At 51.5% G+C, this 22,968-nt stretch overlaps 8 protein-coding genes across 8 annotated transcripts; 6 read left to right on the top strand and 2 right to left on the bottom strand.

Moving 5' to 3' along the window:
- Positions 1-87: 87 nt before the first annotated feature.
- Positions 88-1,883, top strand: JCM15063_002977 (uncharacterized protein; the record flags this gene model as incomplete). The annotated part of the gene is made up of 6 exons (XM_076680838.1): positions 88-458; positions 534-552; positions 608-713; positions 777-1,223; positions 1,316-1,530; positions 1,635-1,883. 6 exons carry the CDS (start codon positions 88-90, stop codon positions 1,881-1,883), a joined length of 1,407 nt encoding a protein of 468 aa, XP_076532062.1.
- A 239-nt stretch (positions 1,884-2,122) lies between these two features.
- On the top strand, positions 2,123-4,369 carry JCM15063_002976 (F-box protein; the record flags this gene model as incomplete). Its single annotated transcript, XM_076680837.1, has 6 exons — positions 2,123-2,234; positions 2,324-2,540; positions 3,206-3,247; positions 3,310-3,405; positions 3,468-4,182; positions 4,247-4,369. 6 exons carry the CDS (start codon positions 2,123-2,125, stop codon positions 4,367-4,369), a joined length of 1,305 nt encoding a protein of 434 aa, XP_076532061.1.
- Positions 4,370-5,018: 649 nt separating this feature from the next.
- JCM15063_002975 (F-box protein) lies at positions 5,019-7,286 on the top strand (the record flags this gene model as incomplete). The annotated part of the gene is made up of 8 exons (XM_076680836.1): positions 5,019-5,130; positions 5,221-5,682; positions 5,769-5,797; positions 5,865-6,049; positions 6,128-6,169; positions 6,238-6,333; positions 6,402-7,098; positions 7,164-7,286. 8 exons carry the CDS (start codon positions 5,019-5,021, stop codon positions 7,284-7,286), a joined length of 1,746 nt encoding a protein of 581 aa, XP_076532060.1.
- Positions 7,287-7,757: 471 nt separating this feature from the next.
- JCM15063_002974 (uncharacterized protein) lies at positions 7,758-9,945 on the top strand (the record flags this gene model as incomplete). Its single annotated transcript, XM_076680835.1, has 8 exons — positions 7,758-7,854; positions 7,931-8,380; positions 8,435-8,463; positions 8,531-8,724; positions 8,787-8,828; positions 8,885-8,980; positions 9,041-9,746; positions 9,823-9,945. 8 exons carry the CDS (start codon positions 7,758-7,760, stop codon positions 9,943-9,945), a joined length of 1,737 nt encoding a protein of 578 aa, XP_076532059.1.
- Positions 9,946-10,511: 566 nt separating this feature from the next.
- JCM15063_002973 (uncharacterized protein) lies at positions 10,512-15,549 on the bottom strand (the record flags this gene model as incomplete). Its single annotated transcript, XM_076680834.1, has 14 exons — positions 10,512-10,773; positions 10,841-11,490; positions 11,580-11,683; positions 11,757-11,862; positions 11,938-12,226; positions 12,296-12,425; positions 12,501-12,614; positions 12,693-12,822; positions 12,898-13,847; positions 13,914-14,043; positions 14,124-14,212; positions 14,300-14,845; positions 14,918-15,145; positions 15,210-15,549. The coding sequence occupies 14 exons, from the start codon at positions 15,547-15,549 to the stop codon at positions 10,512-10,514; spliced, it is 4,068 nt and encodes a 1,355-aa protein (XP_076532058.1).
- A 167-nt stretch (positions 15,550-15,716) lies between these two features.
- On the top strand, positions 15,717-19,123 carry JCM15063_002972 (uncharacterized protein; the record flags this gene model as incomplete). Its single annotated transcript, XM_076680833.1, has 6 exons — positions 15,717-15,724; positions 15,810-16,485; positions 16,561-17,902; positions 17,998-18,370; positions 18,437-18,861; positions 18,951-19,123. The coding sequence occupies 6 exons, from the start codon at positions 15,717-15,719 to the stop codon at positions 19,121-19,123; spliced, it is 2,997 nt and encodes a 998-aa protein (XP_076532057.1).
- Positions 19,124-19,321: 198 nt separating this feature from the next.
- JCM15063_002971 (uncharacterized protein) lies at positions 19,322-20,032 on the bottom strand (the record flags this gene model as incomplete). Its single annotated transcript, XM_076680832.1, has 3 exons — positions 19,322-19,620; positions 19,693-19,784; positions 19,860-20,032. The coding sequence occupies 3 exons, from the start codon at positions 20,030-20,032 to the stop codon at positions 19,322-19,324; spliced, it is 564 nt and encodes a 187-aa protein (XP_076532056.1).
- Positions 20,033-20,581: 549 nt separating this feature from the next.
- Positions 20,582-22,850, top strand: JCM15063_002970 (F-box protein; the record flags this gene model as incomplete). Its single annotated transcript, XM_076680831.1, has 7 exons — positions 20,582-21,236; positions 21,299-21,351; positions 21,425-21,633; positions 21,687-21,728; positions 21,791-21,886; positions 21,949-22,654; positions 22,728-22,850. The coding sequence occupies 7 exons, from the start codon at positions 20,582-20,584 to the stop codon at positions 22,848-22,850; spliced, it is 1,884 nt and encodes a 627-aa protein (XP_076532055.1).
- Between the last annotated feature and the right edge of the window lie 118 nt (positions 22,851-22,968).

Here is a 22,968-nt window from a genome sequence, read left to right as displayed (position 1 = left end):
ACACATGGCCTTTCCTGATCATCCATTCGAGACCTTCTCATTGTCTTGAACGCACACAGCCTCCACCCCGCATTTCAAGCCGATTCAATGCCGTCCCCGATCGTTCAACTTGTTCCGTTCCTCCAACCGTTCCCATACGGTCGCAATGGCCTCGATTCGCTCGCAGCTCGAGTCTGTCTCGAAACTCCCAGCTCCAAGGCCAAGATCGACGCGGACGGTGGGATCAAGCCCGACCAGCCATACGGCGAATGCTGGTTCGGAACTCACGAGAATGGACCTGCAGGAGTCGAAGGTAGTGAAAAGCGATTGAAGGATCTCGTGCGACAAGCGCCCGAGTTCTACTTGGGTCAAAAATTACTCGACGATGATCAGATGGCGAAACAGTACGAACGGGACGTGCCGTACTTGTTCAAGATCCTCTCGTTTGACAAACCCTTGCCATTGCAAGCTCATCCCGAGTGAGTACTCTCCAGTTTGTTGGTTTCACAAACGATGTCCAGCGAGCTAACTTGCCGTACATATGTGTTTTGCAGTAAGAAGCTCGGAGAACAGGTCAGTCCAAACTCTCTATTTGACCGATACATCAGTGAGATACTAACCTTTATAGAAACAGCTCAAGGAGCAAGAATCGCGGGAAAAGGGCGAGAACGATGATTTCGTCGATTCAAACGCAAAGCCTGAAGTCGGGGTCGCCCTGTCGGACTACTTTACCGGTGCGTCAGGTCGTGCATATCAAGAAATCTGTTCAATCAGCTGATATACTTACTTATCCTCAGCGTTTGTCGGATTCAGGCCACCTCAGCAGCTCGCCGCGATCATCAGATCGGTTCCAGAGTTTGCCTCGATGTTCTCACATTCTACATTGACATCCCTCGATAAACTCGCATCTGCCACCTCGTCTGCATCCGATTCGAACACGAAAGCCGTGTTGCGTTCGCTGTTTGAAGAATCCATCAACCTCTCGTCGAGCCAAGTGAAACCGCGAATCCAGAAGCTTTCCGCTCGCATCAAGGAAGAAGGTGCGGACCAGGTGTTCAAGGCTGCGAACGCCTTCAACGCGCAAGGAGACGCGAATGCGACAGAAGAGAGTGAGGCGAATGCTATGGCTCGTGTGTGGACATTGTCCGTCAAGACGTACGGCGAGGAAGACGTTGGTGTCCTCGTCTCGACATGTTTGATGAACTTGCTGCGCATGCGCAAGGGCGAAGGAGCTTGGATCCTCGGTAAGTAACTCTCTAACGTTGCTTCCGTTTCGGGAAAACGCTTTGTGATCGACTAACCCGAGCTTGGAGCGTGACCCGTTTCTTCTGGTCAGCCGACGATTTGCATGCTTATGTCGAAGGCGACATTATCGAGTGCATGGCCAACTCGGACAACATGGTCGCTCATGGACTGGGAACCGAAGAGCAAGGAGGGATCTCGACTTTTGTCGACATGCTCAGTTACCGCCACCTGCCCGCTTCAAAGTTACTCCTCGAGTACCAAGACAAGTCGCCGCTCGGCCATCAGGGATTGACACGCCATTACAAGGTACGCAAATTTAGTCTTTCCCCTCTCCCTTTCTGTGGTCGTCGCCGCCTTGGAATGAACAATTTTAATCGTTTGTTGCGCAATATGATCTCTTTCCTGTGCAGGTACCGATTGCCGAATTCGACCTCGTCTCGATCTCGCTCGCATCGTCGTCAACGCAAGAAACGCTCAAACCTCTCGACGGACCCCTCACGTTTGTCGTCACGGAGGGATCGGTGTCGGTCACGGTCGAAGGCGAGACCCTCAAACTCTCGCAAGGGCAAGCAGCTTTCGTCAAAGCTGGATCCGAGATTACGTTCGAATCGATTGGTGACAAAAAGGTCGAACTCTGGGGAGCGTTCTACAACCAATGAAGCAGTTGGAGGGATAGATTGATCCGTTGTGCAACAGTGTAGATAGTTTCGATAACTTGCAGACCTTGTTCGTTTGAACCTGATAGGCGTGATTCGGCTACTGAAACCACGTCGCGCAAAAGAAGTTTCAGACTTCCGGATGTTGAGTGATATGGAAAAGCGAAACAAAGCGAATTGAGTGGAGCTTCCGATTTCTGGTTCTCTCTCTTTGCCCTCTCTCCGCCAATCATCGACCTCCAATGGCTACTCGCACGAGCGCTCGCATCAAAAGCAAAGGACAGGCGATGCTCGCACTGGACGACAGCAGCGATTGCGGCGCGAAAGACGACAGCGACGATGAGACCTTTGAAGGTTTGTGCTCTTCTTACCCCTGTCGCGAACGATTTCACCTGCACCACCTCGCCTGACAATCAAGCAAGCATGGTCATTCACCTCACTAGCGTCGAAGAAGAAGCCAAAGGCGGGCAAAAGGCAGAAGACTGGCAAGTCCTCGACCGAAAAGAAGGTGAATCAATTGGAGGCGTTCGCGTCGATGCCTCTCGACATCCTCTGCTTGATCATGGAGCAAATGGACCCCAAGACGTTACTCGCCATGTCGCGAACATGTTCCATGTTCAGGTCGGTCCTGCGGTCCCCTCGAGGCAAGAACGTTTGGAAGTGCGCCCGCGAACAAGTTGGTTTGAGCGCGCTTCAACGGCCCGACGTACCCGAGTGGGAATTCGCCTCGCTCTTATTCGAATCCGGCTGTGTCGTGTGTGGAAGCGGGCGAGCTCCTCTCGAGAATTACGTTCACTTTGTTCGTGCTTGTGGGAAATGCATGAAGGACAATTCTAAACAACGCAAGTACATCAAGAAAAGTCTCTTTCACCCGCGCGCATTCGAAATGGTGCCGTACTCATCATGTACGTGAGAATCCACCTCCAACCCAGCTCTCGCTCTGACCATGTCTAATGGTCTCATTAGGGAACAAATGGCACTTTTGGTGGAAACCGGTCAGCACTCATCTTGACCCGCTTCTTTCGGGTATTGATTAACGAAGGTTGAGAACAATTGATTCAGAGGCTCGAACAAGCCACAATTCAGCTTGACGAGCTGGAAGCTGACCCCGAGGGTCTGGAAAGGCTCATCGCCTCCCGGAGAAACATCCAAAAGCAAGCTCAAGCCGACGAGAGGATGATCGAAAAGTGGCATTCTCGCTGCAGGGCGGAGGAGGCAAAGGCAGAGAAAGAGAAGAAAATGATGCGGTTCAACCAGCGAGTCGCACACACAAGTCAAGACATCGCGCAGCAAGCTAGCTGATTTTTTGTATGAGTCGCCCCTAGGATTATGACCAAGCTTCGCGATCTCGGCTACGAGGAGTCAGAGTGAGTTTGTATTGACGGGATTCCGCAATTCATGGTGCTTCTTCTGATCCTTTATGTCACAGCTTGCAAAGTCCCGACCTTGCCCATCATCCCGATGTCTGCAACAGCCGAGATCTTACCGACAATGTTTGGAAGCGTATTCGACCGATTCTCAAGAGGTGAAGCGGTCGCTGTGTATCTGTCCTTGGAGCGCTCCAATTAACCGAAGCATCCCTACCAGATTTCTCGATTCAAAACGATCCGAGCGTCTCGAGAAAGCAGCTCTTGAGCGTATGGAGCAGTACAAACCTGCTCTCAGGCGGTACTACAACGAATGGGTCTCGGGCGTGCCCGACTCGTACTGCTACCCTCCCTTCGAGAAATTCCTCACTTTCCCGTCTGTCGCTGCACTGTACGAGCCCGAAGATGATGGTCGTCCCATGGCTCAACGACTCTCAAGCGCGAAGTCCACTGTTGACCGAGATATCCAGCAGTACGCCATGGAATTCGAAGAGAATGTTCGGCAAAACCTGCTTGTCGCCTACAGAACCCTCGATCCCACCTTTGAAGCTCAAGAGCAGCTTTTACTCGTGAACTGTACCTCAGCCATGACTTGTCCCCGCTACTCGGTCTGCAGAACGATTCGGACTTTCCCTGCCATCCTCGATCATTACCGCCGCTGTGCAAGAGGTGTAAGAGCCGAAGCGTTGATCAAATCCGATTCATTCACAACCTCGCCTGCTCAAATCCAGGCGATCCGACAGACTATCGCAGCGGTCAATGCTTCTTCTCCGAGCGATCAGCAGCTGAGTGACTCGAGTCCCATTACCGAACTGTTTGCGCTCGGAAATTGGTTTGATTGCGTGACGTGCATGGAAGGCGGGAAGACGCAGCCAGACTGGTGTACGAATCGACGCCCTGATCTTGCGATAAAAGCTCAGAACTGGAGCTCTATGGTAAGAGCGAGAACGACTACACTTCTCGTAAAACGTCCTGATACCAGAGCTTGTTTTGATCCAGCTTGGTCATATCGAGTGCATGCATCAGAGCACGCCTCCAGAGATCCGATACATCCCTCAGATCAGCCCTGAGCTTGGAATTCAGACGCCCGAGCAAACAGACAAGAAAGAAGCGGCAGAATGATGGAAGAAGCTTGGAACGCCACGCTTGTTCAGACTCGAATTGAGACCAGGACCCGCTTGAAATCAGTACCTTTGCTTTTCTCGACAAGGAAGCGTTGTCGCGAGGTAAAGATTAGCGTCGTTCACGGAGAATGGCGAAACTTGGCGAGACGCTCTTCCCAAACATGTTCCGTAGCGTATATATTTTTCGACAAGTATGATTTTCCGGTCCCGCGATGCTATTCATCCGCACTGACAAGCGTTCGACATCCCGCCAGAATGAGCTGCTCGAGATTGTTGTCAAGAGCAGACATGACTGCCCCTTGCCAAGAGACAGAGAGAATCGATTGACATTTGTTTTTGACATTGACGGGATGCCACGTGCAGCGTATCGTCAGAACTCTGAACCGGTTGTTTCCTTATTCTCTCTGCTCAACAACCCTTCAACAACCCTTGATCCACGATGCCTCCACGCACCAGAACTCGCATAAAGAAGCAAGGCAAATCGACGGTGGAACAGGATGACAGCGATTACGCGAGCCAAGACAGCGACGCTGGAGGTTTGTGCTCTCTTTGCACTCGCAGTGGCTCATTCTCGGTCATTGCCCCGAGTGGGGCTTGCGATTTCTGATTCTCTCTCTTTGCTCTTGCTCCGCCATCCATCGTCTCCAATGGCTACACGCGCTAGCGCTCGCATCAAGGACAGAGGACAGGTGATGCTCGCACTGGACGACAGCAGCGATTGCGGCGCGAAAGAGGATAGCGACGATGAGACCTTTGAAGGTTTGTGCTCTTGTTTCCCCCTCTCGCGAGCGATTCCGCAGGCGTCACCTCGTCTGACGGTCAAGCAAGCATGGTCCTCCACCTCATTAGCACCCAACAAGAAGCCAAAGGCTGGCAAAAGGCAGAAGAATGGCAGATCATCTAGCAAGAAGAAGGCGAACAAATTGGAGGCGTTCGCGTCAATGCCTCTCGACATTCTGTGCTTGATCATGGAGCAAATGAACCCCAAGACATTACTCGCTATGTCACGCACGTGTTCCATCTTCAGGTCGATTCTGCACTCGCCTCGAGGCCAAACCGTCTGGAAATGCGCCCGCGAACAAATTGGCTTGAACGCGCTTCAACGACCCGACGTACCCGAGTGGGAATTCGCCTCGCTCCTGTTCGAATCCGGTTGTGTCGTATGTGGAAGCGCACGAGCGTCTCACGTCAACTACATTCATTTTGCTCGTGCTTGTGGGAAATGCATGAAGGACAATTCGAAACAACGCAAAAACATCAAGAAAAGTCTCTTGCACCCGCGCGTATTCGAGATGATCCCGTATGCATCATGTACGTGAAGCAAGTTCACCACTTCCGTGAGAACTTACGTTTCATTCAGCTCACGCTAAAACGGTACGGCCCACTGACCTCACCAGGGATGGAATGGTCTTTTTGGTGGAAGCCGGTCAGCGCTCATTCTAATATGCGTTTTACCTGCATGAGTTCACCGAGCTTGACTCTCATGTATCCAGAGGCTCGAACGAGCCACAATCCAGCTCGACGAGCTGGAAGCCGATCTCGAGGCTCTGGAAAGGCTCATCGCCTCCCGGGAAGATATCCAAAACCAAGCTCAAGCCGACGAAAGGATGATCGAAAGATGGCATTCTCGCTGCAGGGCGGAGGAGGAAGAGGCAGAGAAGGCGAGGAAACTTGTCCGGTTCAACCAGCGAGTCATGCGCACAAGTCTTCATACCGCCTAGGAAGCTAGCCGACTTCTCGGATAAATCGTAACTAGAATTGTGACCAAGCTTCGCGATCTTGGTTACGAGGAGCAAGAGTGAGTTCGTAATTCACGGGTTTTTCGCGATCGAGGGTGGAACTTCTAATTCTGATAATATGTCACAGCTTGCAAAGTCCCGACCTTGCCCATCACCCCGATGTCTGCAATAGCCGAATACTTACCGATAATGTTTGGAAACGCATCCGACCGAATCTCAAGAGGTGAGGCGGTCGCGATATATCTGGCCTCCATGCGCGCGCTCCAAAATTAATCTAAATATCTCTACTAGACTTCTCGAGTCAAAACGATCCGACCGTCTCGAGAAAGAGGCTCTTGAGCGCAAGGAGCAGCGCAAACTTGCTCTCAAGCCGTACTACGACGACTGGGTTCTGGACATGCCCGAATGGTACTGCCACCCTCCCTTCGAGAAGTTCCTCATCCTTCCATCTGTCGCTTCATTACACGAGCTCGACGACGAAGGCCCGACGGCTGAACGACTTTCAAGCTCAAAGTCCATCGTTTTCGAGGATATAGAGCAGCACGCCATACAGTTCGAAGACAAGCTTCTGCATGACCTGCTTTTCGCCTCCAAGACAGTTGATCCCGTCCTCGAAGCTCAAAATCAGCTTTCACTCATGCATTGTACCTCAGCCATGGATTGCCCTCGCTATTGGCACTGCGAGGTGTTCTCAACTTTCCTCGCCAAACACGATCATTACAGCCGCTGTGCAGGTGCCAGAACGTCGATCAAAGAACAGTCACCTGTCCAGATCCAGGCGATCCGACAGATCATTGCAGCAGTCAACGCTTCTTCTTTGAGTGTTCAGCCGGTGAGTGATGCGAGTTCAATGGCCGATTTGTTCGCACTCGGAGATCGTTTTGATTGCGTGACGTGCGGAGACGCGGAGTCGCAATCAAAGTGGTATTGGCAAGGACTAGCTACTACGCATGAATATGCCACAAAAGCTCAGAGCTGGGTCTCAATGGTGAGAGCGCAAAGCACTACACTTGTTTTGAAGACGTCCTGATACAAGAGCTTGTCTCAATCCAGGTTGCGCATATCAAGCGCGTGCATCGCGCCACGCCTCCAGAGGTCCGATACAACCCTCCCGCTTGCACTGAGCTTGAACACCAGACGCTCGAGCCAGCAGAGAGGGAAGGGGCGGTAGAATGAGGGGAAAAGCTTGAACGCCACGCTTGTTGTGACTCGAATTGAGACCAGGACCCGCTTGAAATCAGTACCTTTGCTTTTCTCGAAAAGAAGCGTTGTCGCGAGGTAAAGGTTGGTGTCGTTCACGGAGTATGGCGAGACGCTCTTCCCAAGTGTGTTCTGTAGTGTATATATTTTTCGACAAGTATAATTTCCCGGTCTTGCGATGCTATTCATCTGTATATCCCGCCGGCCAATTTTTTCTTCTTCACATTTCTCGAGGCTCTGAGGATTTGCGAAACGACCCTCTTATGAGCCGGAAGCGCGCGAAAGACGAGGTCCGGAGATTGCCGGAAAGACAAAAAATAATTGACTGACATTCGTTTATAATGAACATTTGTTTTGACATTGACGCGTTTCAGCGTGTGTGATCGTCGTCAGAATTCTGATCTGGTTGTTTCCCTTCCCTCTCTGCTGAAGTACCCTTCAAGCACGATGCCCCCTCGCGCCCGTACTCGCGTAAAGAAGCAAGGCAAAGCGAGGATGGTACAGGACGATAGCAACTACGCGTGCCAAGACAGCGACGATGAAGGTTTGTGCTCTATCTGCACTCGCACTTGCTCATTTTCGGACATCGCCTCAACTGATTCTCTGGGAGCTACTTACAGCATCTGTGCCCAAGCCGAAGAAGAGACAGAAGGGTAGCAAAGCACCCACCAAGAAGAAGGCGAACAAATTGGAAGCGTTTGCGTCGATGCCTCTCGACATTCTGTGCTTGATCATGGAGCAAATGAACCCCAAGACATTACTCGCCATGTCACGCACATGTTCCATCTTCAGGTCGATTCTGCACTCGCCTCGAGGCCAAACCGTCTGGAAATGCGCCCGCGAACAAATTGGCTTGAACGCGCTTCAACGACCCGACGTACCCGAGTGGGAATTCGCCTCGCTCCTGTTCGAATCCGGTTGTGTCGTATGCGGAAACAAGAGGGCGTCATTCCCTAACTATGTGTACTTTGTCCGTGCTTGCGGGCCATGTATGCGCGCCAACTCAAAGGACATCAAGCCCAGCGATGCGTATCATTCGCGAGCGTTCTCAGTTGTACCTTGGCAACAATGTGAGTACACATTGGAGATGCGCATAGTTGCTGACTGACTATGATGCTGTGAAGACTACGGTGTCAAATTCTGGTGGAAACCCGTGAGCGATACCATTATTGCTCTACTATTCCCAACGAGGTTGATGTGCTTCAAATTTGTATACTCAGATGCTCGCGAGAGCCACCATTCAACTCGATAATCTCGAAGATGACAGCCAAGCTTTGGAGAGCTTTCTGGCCTCGCGAGATACCATCCAGCAACAAGCTCAGGCCGACGCAAAGATGATACAAGGGTGGGTCGACCAGTCCAAGGAAGACGAAAAGCACGCCAAGGTGCTCAGGAGGATTATCCGACAAGACCAGTGAGCACGATGCACAACTTCCCGCTGCAAGCTCGCTGATTTTGCGTATCGCGTGCGTCCAGAATTATCGCAAAGCTCATGGCGGAAGGCTACGAGGAGCAAGAGTGAGTTCTTGGCTTTTATTCCATAACCATTTCAGTTATCAATCTGGTTGCTACAGAGCGCGCGGACACACCATCGTCTGTCATCCCGATGTCAACAACAGTCGAACGCTCACGGACAATGTTTGGAAGCGCATCAAACCAATCTTGACGAGGTAAGCGGTCGCTTTCTCTTTCCTGAATCAAGCTTGCTAGATTCGCTTTATCATCAACAGAATTCTAGATACGGAACGATCCGAACGTCTCGAGAAAGAGGCTATTGAACGTATGGAACGGCGCAAACTTGCTCTCAAGCCGTACTACACCGATATGGCTTCTATCACAGGCAAGAGCACCCTATCGCGCTGTTACCCACCGTTCAAGGATTTCCTCGATCTCCCGTCTGTCGTTGCATTGCACGAGCCCGATGACGACGGCGTCCCAATGGCTCAACGATTCTCAAACGCAGAGTCCACCGTTCTACAAGACATGCAAAAGTACGCCCAAGAACTCGAAGCGACTGTTCTGGGAAACCTGCTTGTCGCCTACAGAACCCTCGATCCCGCCTTTGAAGCTCAAGGGCAGCTTTTACTCGTGAAGTGTACCTCAGCCATGACTTGTCCCCGCTACTCGTACTGCAAGACGATTGGAACTTTCCCTGCTATCCTCGATCATTACCGCCGCTGTGCAGGAGCCGAAGCGTCGATCAGCGGCGATTCATTCACTACCTTGCCTACTCGGATTCAGGCGATCCGACAAATCCTCGCAGCGGTCAATGCTTCTTCTCCGAGCGCTCAGCAGCTGAGTGATGCGAGTTCAACTACCGATCTGTTGAAGCTCGGTGGTAACTTCAAGTGTGTCACGTGCCGCGGGAAACTCAGCTCGATCGGTTTGAAATGGGATAGAGCATATGGGATTGGCGGGATCAATTGGACTGCAATGGTGAGTGCTATCGAAATTTTTATTTTGCCGCAGAAATCAATGAAAGAGGTTTGCATCATTCCCCTGGCCACCACAGCTGAGTCACATGATGAAAACGCACAAGATCTCGATCCCCGTAATCCGCTACACTCTTCCGTCTGCCCCCATGCTTGATTCCACGAGGCACAAACCGAAAAAGAGAGAGAAGGAAGCAGAATGAGTGGAAGCTAGGGAAAACGTCGCGCTTGTTGGACCTTGATTACGATTGGACTCCGCTTGAAATCAATGCAAAACCTTTGTGCTTCCTTAGCAACGAGCTTCGGTCATCGCTATACGAACGTTACGAATCAGCTTGTTTCCGCTCTTTTGAGCGCGATTAATTGTAACGTGGCACCCTTCATCGTACCAGCAACTGAGTAAAAGTACAGAACAAATCAATGGACGAGATTGATTCATCAGAAAGACACGTATAAAGGGGACAAGTGTGGTAAGGAAAACACCTTTTCTTACATTAATTCGACATGGGAGGTTGATAGCGTATCACAGGTTTCGGTTCCCGGTAATATGCGTTCATGGTGTACGCTCATAGAGTCGAAGATAGCTCGAAGGTACCAAGCGCTGATTTTCGCAGTCCCGAGATGGAGGGATCTCAGGATAAACAGCAAGCTACGCTGCGATCTCTTTTATCCAGTAGTGACTCAACTTTGAATTTGCATTGAAAGAAACGGTACAACAGAGACAGAGGAAACTGTACGCGGACAAAACGATCGTTCTATGTTTGATGAATCAACGGTTGAAGACAAGCTCGACCTCGTCGATGGCTGGTCCAGAATGCTCCTCGAACGGGATTGGACCTTCGTCCTCGTCCCCTGTCGCGATTCCCATGATTCCGTTCTCTGCCGAAGTGGGTTCGTCTTCTCGATCAAACAGGACTGGTCGCAATGCGGGAGAGACTGGACCGGTTGAGGAACGTCGTCTCGAAGGTCGAGGCGAGTTTGGAACTTGAGATGCGGCACGTTCTTCTTCGAGTGCCGTGATCGTCTCAGGACTAGCAGTCACAAAAACCCAAATTAGCGCTCCTGAACGGGAGGAGTAATCGATTATGCTTTCTGTACCTGATATGTTCCCATTGATTCCTACGTTTATCGTCACCTTCTTCTCCAGTTCGTGCAACTCCATCTGCAGCAACTCCCTCGGTACCTGAACCGCCGTCGAGACCGAACCGCATGAAACCCCAACTACCGGTACTTTCTGAATCGCTGATATCGTCCCACTGTCCCTCGTAACCATCGAGTCCAAGTTTCTCCCAAGCGGCATCTGAAGCTCCGAGAGGATCATTGAGCCAATCGAGTACGTCTCCTCCATCTGCACTATTCGTACCACCGACCGTGTTTGGACCACCGTTCGGATCGTCCGAAACCGAGAGGAGGTCGTCGACTTCGAACCCGGATAGTTCCGATTCGGACAGGCCTTCAAGTCCACCGTACGCTAGTCTCATGCTGCCACTCGCATCGACATCGATCGAACTGACCGACCGACTGGGAGGGAACACGTCAGGATCGTGCAAAGGCGAGAGCGATGGGAACCCGTCATGGTTGTTTGAAGCGAGAGGTGCTGGAGACAGAGGGGCAGAACCAGCTGGATGCGAGTTGAGTTCAGGGGAATCTTCCGAAGAGGATGATCGACGGTGTAGGTGTGGAGCGAATTTGCCATAATGTTTCGTGTTGAAGAAGCGTACGAGAGCTCGAAGTGCTTGTTCGTGAGGCTAACAAACACGATCGACAACATGAGAAATCCCGTCCGTCAGCAAATTGTTCCCTGATGGGTGGGTCAGGGGGGTTGACAGGAGCTTACGAGGGATTCTTCCACGTCGGCATCGATATCAACTCCCGCAAGCCATTCATCTCGCAGGTCCGGTCGGACATGGAGGTAAATCGCGGTTATCACCTTCATGTTGGCTGTAGCGAAACTCATCCCAAAGTTAGCCTGGGGAAATTGCGCGAACGAGCGTTTCACGTGGGGTAAACGCACATTGACGCCATTTCCTGCCACAGTATGGCACCTGACTCTTGATGACTTTGAGTACGTAGAGCTGGAGAGTCGGGTGTGAAACCTTGAGTATCCGTTTCAGAATCGCCTTACAGAATCAAAGCAAAAATCAGGAGTCAGTCGCTTTGAGACTCGAATCGGAGTAAAATCTCCCACAGCGTACCGAAGACTTGTACTGAACCATGAGTAATACTCGATGAGTTTTCCTCTTTGTGAGCTTTTGCAGAATGTGAACGAAATTGATGGTAGAGAAGAAATTCCTCCACGAGTAATCCGTGATGAGCTCGACATCGTCGTCGTGATGCACTCCGGCCGCGTTCAATGCAGCGTGTGATGAACCAGTATCAGGCGAAGTCGAGCGAACCCCGGAGGGAGGACGTGAGAGTAGGAGATCTTCCGGTCGCGGTGAAGAGTCTGAAGGATGAAGCGAGTCGTGACAAAATTTGAAGAAGCTGGTGTCCCGATCAAGTTTGCATCAGTATGAATATACACCGAGATCAAAATTACGGAGCGAGACATACTTGTGTTCAGGTCGATCATGTCGAACTCGAACCAGCGTTGAAACTTCTTGCAAGCCAAACATCTTGAGAATGAGCAAGAGGCAGTTCGAGTCAACCAAAAGCTGAGAGAAGTAGTGAAACTTCATGACATCTGGGAAAAAGCACAGATAGTCTCTCGTTAGTTACCAACAGAGTCGGTCAATAATAGGTTTGAGGGTGAACTCACGAGATGCCTTGAACCACTTGAGGGTGAGAATCAAGATGGCCGAAACTGCTTTCGACGTGATCTCGCGATGCCTCAAAATGTCACAGTCTTCTAACGAAAGATCCGGTGGAGGTTCTGTGCGCGCAACGAGACACAGATACGATTCAGTATTCGAGTTTGAAAGTTAACCCCGGTGTTGTGCTCAGGAATCACCTGTCAAGCCATCACCATTCAATCCGTTTGCGTTTGCAGCATTTGGCAAGTTCTGATTCGCCGTGACAGTTGCCAAGAGCAACTTGAGCAAGACGATGACTGCACTCTGCAAGTTTGCGAGAGTGTGACGCTGTTTTACGATTCAAGCGCGAATCAGGACGGATTAACGAGTCGGCAGAAATTCGAAAAGGAAGAAATAACATACATAGAGCAATTCAACCCGCTCGAGTCGTTTGAGATCCGCTCTCTTGTCCTGCAGTTCCTTGCGCTGTTTCTGCGCGTCCGCCGCCAACTGTTCTTCTTCCTTTTTCAACTGTTTGCCGAGATTGCGTAGAACTGACAAGGGATCCATTGGATCCTCTTCGTCTTCCTCGTCTCCATCTTCGATCGCTTCCTCACTTTCCCCTCTCGCGACCGCCACTTCTTCCATCCTCCTACGCAAATGTCCAATTCCCCTCGTCGTCACTCTCTTGCCGTTCGCGTCCGCGGTTCCAGCACCAGGGGCCGATGATTCGACCCCGGCATTGCGTTCAACTTGTTCCGCTTTCCCCCAACCCATTTCTTCACTTCGAAACTCTTCTCGAATTTTCCACCCTTGCCAAATCTCACTACTGACCCTCAAATCTCGTCTGAACAATTCACTCGCTTCCTCGATACTTCTCGGTACCGATCTCCCTTTCGAATAGTTTGCCGGTGCGAACGGGAGTGGGAAAGGTCGAGTTTGATCTGTTTGGTATTGTTGCTTTTTCGGTTTCGGAGGTTGAAGTGCACCTCCTCCAGCAGCGTTCGGGTTCGATTGGAGTGGTAATGCCGACAATTGCGGTGCGGGACTTGGAGGAGGAGAAGGTGCAGGGGTCGCAGGTTGCCATTGTGCAGCAGGAGGTGCAGTACCAGGTGCAGGTGCGACGTATTGGTTCGAAGGAAGTGAAGGATCATGGTTCGAATTGATGTGGTAACTGAACGTGGGTTTGATCGGTAAAGGTTGAGCAGCAGCACTGATTCGATCGAGCGTCGATTGGTCGGTCCCTAGTGCAGAGAGTTGAGGAGGAAGTGGCAAGAGTTGCGAAGGTTGCAAAGGTGTAAACGTTGGATATTTCGAAAGGGTTTCGTTGCGGAACGAAAGGAGTGAAGGAATCGTCGATTTCGTCCATGGTCCTGCAATAATTTGCAAGGTCAGGGCCCAGTATCTTTAAGATACGTATGCAATGAAAAATGCCGTACGGTAATCAGGTCTCGAGTTTGAATCGTCTTTTGGAAGCCCTTCAATGTCCCTGACGAGAACCTTGACTCGCTCAACATCTCGCATGCCTCCGATTGTACACAAGAGACTTTTCCACAGCAGTAGTAACAGCTGTGTAGCCCACCAGATGCGAATTGAGCATTTTTGAAAAGCACGAGACTTGAGGCGGCCAAACCGTAGTTTGCTCTCACCTTTTTGACTGGATAACCCTTTGCGTTCTTCTCGCGCAATCCTGCAACGAGGTTGATGAGATAGATTGGCATCGGCGGTTCTAGCGCCACTGCAGAACGAAGGAATGACCGTGAGTAAACTCGCGCGCAAGCCGAGTGGGAAGTACCGGAGTGAGCCACCGCGCCTGATAACGTACTCAACTGTTCGGCCCACTCGTCCTCGCCCCGAAAGACTTCAACCATAAAGTACATGATGGCGAGCAAAGTGGCAAGCTGTGCATTGATCTCATCGAGACGAACTTGTCTCGCTCGTTCCTTTTCTTCCTCTTCGTCGGTCAACACGACTTGGGGCTGTTGTGCCTGGGGGTGCTGCTGGCGATGTTGCGGGTGGTAGGGATCTTCGTGTTCGTGTTCGACCCCAGTGTCATCGTCGGGAGGGTGCATGCCGTCGAGGTGATGAGGTACGATCGAATGTACTTCCCACTCTCGAGTCGCAAGTTTGATCGCTTCCCACACGACGAGCAAAGCACCTGCTTCCCGCAAGAGTCTACAATTGCCAAGTACGAGGTGCAAGTGATGTTCCGGAGAAGTCGAAGTCGTTGCGGAGAAAGCACCATGGGCGATATGGAGGAGACGACGAGCGGATTTTGAACGAGACGGTGAATCGAGATTCGAATCTGTCAACGCGTCCAGCAGCTCTCGAATCGTCGACAGTTGGTACTCTCGAGTACATTTGATAAATTCTGGGAACAGGAGGTTTAGGTTGAGTGAGGGCCTTGGGGGAAGCGAGCTTTGAGGCAGGCGTATATTGTTACCTTGTTCCCCTGTGAACCAGTCTTCGAATTCAGTCTTGTGATCTAGAACCTGGGGTACTTCGACATAGCTGTAGAACTCTTCGAGTTCAGTCAGGACGTCGGCGGAATCGGGAGGGGGTGCTGGGAACGTGTAAACAGTCTGTTTCGGTCGAGGCGGGACACCAGACTGAAGATTATTCGGAGGAGCCGGTTGCTGTTGTTGCTGTTGCTGCTGCTGTTGTGTGGTGGCTAAGGAATAGAGCACGGTCAGATCAACGAGCGCGAGGAGGGAGTGGGGATCCGCGCGACTGACGATTGATCGGAGTGACCAAGTTTGGGTTTGCCTTGGGAGCAGGAGTCGAGACTGAAGGCGTGGTCGGGGTGGTGGTGGTGGTGGTGCTCGCGGTGGGCGGTGCGAGGATCGGGGTTTGGCTGACATCGAGCGCGTTCCTCCTCGCGCCCGCAGGCTGGACAGGGTTGTTCATGTTTGCCGAGTGGGCACTCCAAGTTGCGCGGTTCGAGAGGTCCTGTTGGGCTTGTTCGAGGGAGCGTTGGCGCAGGAGGCTCAGCTCGGCAGTCGGAGGCGGAGGCGAGTTCGATGCGCCAGTAGCACTCGCAGATACGAGGGGCTGGACCGCAGGCGGATCCGACATGCACCGAGTTGAAGATCTGCTCCGAGTGGTGATCACTGAACGTTTAGATGATGATCTGTTCATCGCGTCGATCTTCCTTCTCTCTCTCTCTCCTCCACTGCCCACACTCGATCCGGATTCTGACTTGCTTTCAGCTCGAACTCGTATAGGGGCCTGTATAGGTGGACATGTCGACGTGAGTCTCGTACGAGGCTCGTGCAGCCGAGACCCCCACCTTGGCGCGTAGCTCCGCTCATCGCTTCCCGCACTCTCTTGTCCAGGACAGATCCTCTGAGTGATCCTCTGGCCCCGTCTAATTCGGATAGGGTGGCGGTGAACCCTTCTGCAAGCGTGAACCCGGCCAAGCTGGACCTGTTTGCCGCTCCGTTCTCTGCAGACGTCTGGTCCGATTCGAACCACTCGGAGCTCTCGGATCAGTCTGCTTCAGTACCACCTCGAACAACGCTCAATGCTCAAGCACCTGCTTTCGTCCCGAGCGCCAGCTTGCAACCCATCTCGCCTCGTCATACGATGCCTTTGACCTCGAACCAGCACGAGCTCGAACAAGCTCCAACTCGTCCTGCATCGGTTGCCTCGTCAACGTCGACCTACTCGCTAACGATCTTGATCAATCTCGTCGCGCAGGCGTGCCGATCGGGAGATCTTGCCAAATTGCAGCTCCTATGCGCTCAGCACAATCGAACCGATGCAACCCCTCTCGAGAATGCGATCAACCCGAGTTCGGGACTCGCTCCGATTCATCACGCCGCATCGAGAGGTCATCTCGATGTGCTGCAATGGCTCGTACAGGAGCGAGATGCCACCGTAGACACTCCCGACCGTCATGGCGAGACTGCTCTCCACAAAGCCTGTCTCTCGGATCGGGTCGAAGCCGCAGAGTACCTCGTACAGCACGCTGCGGCTGATGTCGACAGCACCGATCAAGATGGATGGAGAGTAAATCAGCTTGGTATTCCCTCACTTTGCCCTACGCGAACTCGCCAAGCTAATCTGCCGTTTGTCCAATCGCAGCCACTTCACAACGCCGCTTCGATCGGATCGTTACCTCTCATCTCTTTGCTCCTCGCGCATCGAGCGTTCGTTTCTCCCCTCTCGTCTCAAAGGTACACACCCCTCATGAACGCGAGTTCGAAAGGTCATCTCCCAGCTGTACACTTCTTGCTCAAGCGCGGGGCAGATCCATCGATACGCAACAGTTCATCAGAAACCGCGTACGATCTCGCTGCGAGCGTGTTTGAAGTTGAATGCTGTCGAGTTTTGCAAGATCACGAACGCAGCTGGTTGATCGAGCGTAGACACGAACAAGAATCGGATCACCGAAAAGAGTACTACAACGTGTTGGAGAAGCACTCGACCGTACCGGTCATCTTGCACGAGAACCAAAGGTGGACGAAACCGACTTTAGCTTCAGCGTTCGGAGGAGGATCAACAGACGACTCAAGCTCATGGAGCTCGAAAAACCTGACTCGGAACGACAACCGTGCGGCGTTCACCCTCCCGGACTCGATCCTGAGTACGATGACAAAGTATTATGAACAAGGACGAGAGGGAGAACGGCCCTGTTTTCGTACAGAAGTGGGATTGCCCGTAATAGGGAACGACACTTGTCTCGTCGTACCCGAGAACCGTCCGATCAAGAGTCGGGGCAGAGTCAGAGTCGACCACGAGCACCGGACTCTTCAGAAGCAAAAGCCGGTGGCGACAAATTCGAATTCGACCGCACCTCCTACTTCGCCTTTGTCCGTCGTCGAATCATCTTCTTCGTCTCTTCGAACATCTGTCGAAACCCTGGAACCCGAGATTACGGCTTGGATGTGGTTGTCAAATTGGACGATCGATTTATCATCCCCTTTGTCGTCACCAAACGACGGCTGGTCCTACGCTCCAACCTTTGACACGCCCTTGGACGAATGGAGACCGACTTTGCCATTCGAAGGGATCGGGAACGCAAAGAAATGGGTCAGGAGAAGAAGATGGGTCAGGTTGATGAGGAGACGAATCGATATCGAACACTCGGGATCTCTCTCACCAAGATGCAGAACGTCTTTGAACAGCAGTCGAGGAGGGAACGATTATCGTAATCGAGCACTGTTCTTGGTCGATCAAGATCCTGGTTCGGATCGGGAAGCAGAAGGAACCGACGACGATCTTCTGAACGATGTCGATAGGACTCGCCTGCGAAGAAAGCTCAAGCGATACGAAAGAGCCGCGGCAGAGCTGAGGTCTGGAATACCTTCTGATCTCGAACCAGAGCGTCAAGTTGCTGCACAAGACGACCTTCAACATTTGCTGGACAAGATCGATACTTTGCAAACCCGGTTAGGTGCAAATGAATTCGTCAACGAGAGCGAAGGTTAGTCTTTCCAACACTCGAAATCCCTCCACTAGCAGGATTTCGCAAGAACTGATCCTTTTTTTTTTTCCTTGTTTCTCTTTTCTCTTGAAAAGGCTCGGACGAAGACTTTGTTTATACAGGACAAGACGCAGCTGATGATGATGCTCGATCAATCTGGACCGTGACGAGATCTAGTTCGGTTACTCCCGCAGAGCAAGAATCGATCTCGAGTCGATCCAGGCGACATGCGACATTACGAAACGACTCTGATCAGCCGATTCACGATCTCGTTTCCCAACTCGCACAGAACCCGGATTTCCGGGTCCCGACGAACGAGACTGCCTCGTTGTACTTATCGAACTCGCAAAGTAGTTCTCGTCGAACTTCGAATTCGGGAACTCTGTGGGAACCGGATCAAGCGACGAACGAATGCAGACGATGTAATACCGCATTCAGCTTTTTCAAACGCAAGCACCATTGCCGCAGGTAAGCTTGACCAAAAACGGTTTTTTCTCGGTTGCGTTTACAATAACACTTGCAAGGGCTACACAGGTGCGGGCTCGTGTGTTGCGCAAACTGTACGACTCACAAGGATCACATTGATCCTTACTTGATAGCACGAGAACCTGGAATGCCTCCAACTCTCGAAGACCTTGAACCCTGGAAAACTCGTACCAGTCCATTACTGTACCGAACTTGCGATGTGTGTCATGCCGCACTCGTTCTCGATCAACAGAACGTTTCCTCTTCAAGTTCACTTCTCTCTCCACAAGTCTTGTTCCCACCTTCACCTTCACTAGGTTCGAACACTCCGAGTCGCAGGAGTGAAACAGATGGTTCCGATTCGAGCGACTTGATCGACTGTCCATGTTGTGGCAAACTGTTGCGAACGTTTGGAGATCGATCGGAACGAGAAAGTCATGTTAGGTCATGTCTCGAACGAGGTGCAGGTTCGATCGCTTCTGGACGTTACCTCGGTTCGTTGACTTCCTCCTCAATCACTAACGCAAGCCTCTTTACCGTACGACTCACTGACGAGAAAATCGATCTCTCTCTTTTTTGATAGTGTTCAATTTGCCTCCAGGTCCACTCGTGGGAGAAGAGTGTCGAATCTGTTACGAAGAACTCGAACTCGATGATCGGATGGCAAGACTCGTATGTTTGTGTACGTTCCATGAAACGTGTATCGAAGCGTGGGTTGCAAGAGGTCATGGATGTCCTGTACACGTTTCGCAATAGAAGGAATATTTGTCTACTGATTGGTCGTTTCTTCCTCTCGCCAAAATTGTCTGGGTATGTACCGCAAGGTGTTGCAAAATAGACTATTGAGAAATAGACTTTGTGGAAAAAGGAGGATCAGACACATTGAAAGACGAAGACAATTCAAACAGTCGAAGAGACAAAAAGGAGATGAAAAGAGGAGTCGGGAGGTTGATCTCAAGCAAAAGTATCGCTCCTGTGTTTCTCCCAGGATCCATTCCAACCACTACTCCACAATTCTTGGACCGGAGTTTTCAGAACTCCTGAGTCTCGAATCCAAAACCTTCGAACCGCCAACAAGAGGGTCGTGAGACTGATAGTCGACAACAAGGACCAACAAGTCCATCCAACTGCCAACATCGTTTGCAACAATGTGCACACGAGTCCGAAATTGTGAAGAGTTGAACTGGTGGTTGGAGGGTTCATGCAGTGAGATAGTTTGGTCGATTGGTTGTAGGTCAATTCGGCCAGACCCGCTGGAGTAAGGTTCCCGGGCTTTCAGTTGATACAGTACGCGAGGTATCGAGAAAGGGGAAAAGGAAACGCACTCGTGAGAAAGACAAACAGGAAGCATTCGGTACCGAGATGGAAAAAAGTCGTTTGCACCCAATGACCCGGTTTAGCGTACGACAGGAAAACGCTGTTACAGAAAGTAATAGTCTAAGATCAGCACGATACGAGAACCGGTTGACTGTAGGGAAAAGAGGAATCGTACATTCCGGGAATCATGAGGGTCGAGAGTCCCGAGATGAACGCGAGGACTGCGATCGCGGGATTGCCTTGGAAATCATCTGAAACGAGCGCTCCACAAGTCACGCCAAAGAGGACGAGGGACAAGCAGGTCAAGGTGAGTTGGGCCGCGACGCGCAGAGTCGAGAGGAGCGTCATTGTTTGAGTCGAGTTCAGAGATGGAGCAAAAGGACAGAGCTAGTTCATCCAGGAGTCATGGTCGATGTGAGCGAAGCGACAAATAGCAAGAGCGCTCGGCGAAGCGCAAGCATTCCGCAGGCGAGCGGTCGGTCAACAACGCGATCGATCCAACGCTTGGCAGTCATTCGTGATCGAGACTACTTGAGCATTGTTCAAAGTGCAGCATTATCTCTCGGACGTGTCGTTCCGGGGTTGGCGCTACAATGATGGACGACAAGGCGAGGAATCCCTTGGCAAAGTCATCTGCTGAAATTGTTTGACTTTTCTTGACTTGCCTCGATGATCATTGACAATCATTGATAATCATTGAAATTGATATCCAAAGAAATGCAAGGAATTCCTTTGATTTTCCTTGATACCGCGCCAACTGCCTCGTGGAGATGTTCGTATCAGGCAGTCAGTAGGAATAGCCGAGATCAATGGGGGCGCTTTTCGAGCGATTATTCTTGAGTGGAGCTTCCGATTTCTGATTCTCTCTTTGCCCTCTCTGCGCCAGTCTCGTCTGCAATGGCTACTCGCGCGAGCGCTCGCATCAAAAACAAAGGCCAGCCGAGGATCGTACTGGACGACAGCGATTGTGCGAATCAAGACAGTGACGATGAGACTGGAGGTTTGTGCTCTGTTTTCCCCCTCTCGCGCCCGATTTCCCAAGCAGCAACTCGTCTGACAGTCAAGGAAGCATCGGCAGCCACCACCCCAGCACCGAAGAAGAAGCCAAAGGCCGGCAAAAAGCAGAAGACTGGCAAGACCTCTACCGAGAAGAAGGTACATCAATTGGAAGCGTTTTCGTCAATGCCTTTCGACATTCTGTGCTTGATCATGGAGCAAACGGACCCCAAGACGTTACTCGCCATGTCACGCACGTGTTCAATCCTCAGGTCGATCCTGCACTCGCCTCGAGGCAAGACCGTCTGGAAATGCGCTCGCGAACAAGTTGGCCTGAGCGCGCTTCAACGACCCGATGTACCAGAGTGGGAATTCGCCTCGCTCCTGTTCGACTCCGGATGCGGCGTATGCGGAAGCGCGCGTGCGTCGAAAGTCAACTACGTTCATTTCGCTCGTGCTTGTGAGAAATGCATGGAGGACAATTCGGAACAACGCAAAAACATCAAGAAAAGTCTCTTGCACCCGCGTGCATTCGAAATGGTGCCATACTCGTTATGTACGTGAGAACAAATACCTGATGCCCGTGAAATTTACATCTTTTTGAGCTCAGGCTCTCAGTGAGCCCCCCATCGTTTTCGGCTGGGAGGGAGCGGCACTTTTGGTGGAAACCGGTCAGCGCTCATCCTGATATGCGTCTTAGGTGTTTGGTCTCACTGAACCTGAATTTGACTTTGATATATGCAGAGGCTTGAACGTGCCACATTTGAACTCAACGAGCTGGAAGCCGACCCCGTGGCTTTGGCAAGGCTCATCGAGTCCCGCAACAATATCCAAGACCAAGCTCAAGCCGACGAGACGATGATCAACAGGTGGCACTGGCGCTGCGCAGTGCTCAAGGTTGAGACAGAGAAAGAGAGAAAAACGATCCGGTTGAACCAGCAAGTCAGATACAGGTTCAAATATCGCGCAGCAAGCTTGCTGACCTTTTTGTATGATTCGCCCCCAGGATCTTAGCCAAGCTTCGCGATCTCGGCTATGAGGAGCAAGAGTGAGCTTGTAGCTTACCGTTTCTCGCACTTCACATTGCAACTTACGATTTTTACGCGGCAGCTTGCAAAGTCCCGACCTTGCCCATCACCCCGATGTCTACAATAGCCAAACACTTACCGACAGCGTCTGGAAACGCATCCGACCAATCCTTAAGAGGTGAAGCGTTCGCTGTGTATCTCATCTTGGAGCGCTCGAATTAATCTAAGCATCCCTGCCAGATTTCTCGATTCATACCGATCCGAACGTCTCGAGAAAGAGGCTCTTGAGCGCATAGAACAGGACAAACTTGCTCTCAAGCAGTACTACAACGAATGGGTCTCGGGCGTGCCCGAAACGTACTGCTACCCTCCCTTCGAGAAATTCCTCACTCTCCCGTCTGTCGCTGCACTGTACGAGCCCGACGATGAAAGTCCCATGGCTCAACGACTCTCAAGCGCAAATTCCACCATTTCACAAGATATCCGGCAATACGCCATAGAATTCGAAGAGAATGTTCGGCAAAACCTGCTTGTCGCCTACAAAACCCTGGATCCCGCCTTTGAAGACCATCCTCAAGCTTTACTGATGCTTTGTACCTCAGTTATGTTCTGTCCCTGCTACTGGAACTGCAAGACGATCACCACTTTTCCTGCTATCCTCGATCATTATCGCCGCTGTGCAGGTGCCAGAGCGTCAATTCAAGGCGATTTATTCACAACCTCGCCTGCTCAAATCCAAGCGATCCGACAGATTATCGTGGCGGTCAATACTTCTCCAAGCGGTCAGCGATTGAATGACTCGTGTTCAATTGACGAACTGCTTGCGCTCGGAGATCGGTTCGATTGCGTGACGTGCGAAGACGCGATGAAGGATCCATTGTGGTATACGCAACAGCTGTCTCATGCGTATCAGCTTGCCACAAGAGCTCTGAGCTGGACTTCAATGGTGAGAGCGCGAACGACTATACTTTTCGAAAGACGTCCTGACACTCCTGACACCAGAGCTTCTTTTGGAGCAGGTTTGGCACATCAAATGCATGCATCACAGCACGCCTCCAGAGATCCGATACATCCCTCAGATCAGCCCTGAGCTTGAACCTCGGACGCCCGAGCAAACAGACCAGAAAGAGGCGGCAGAATGATGAAAGAAGCTTGGAACGTCACGCTTGTTGAGCCTTGAATCGAGACGAGGACCCACTTGGAATCAGTGCCTTTCCCTTTCTCAAAAAGAAGCGTTGTCGCTATGTAAAGGTTGGCATC

Source organism: Sporobolomyces koalae (genome assembly GCF_050403365.1).
Source record: "Sporobolomyces koalae JCM15063 DNA, S_koalae_JCM15063T_v1_ctg46, whole genome shotgun sequence".
NCBI lineage: Eukaryota > Fungi > Basidiomycota > Microbotryomycetes > Sporidiobolales > Sporidiobolaceae > Sporobolomyces > Sporobolomyces koalae.
This window is presented reverse-complemented; position numbering and strand designations above follow the sequence as displayed.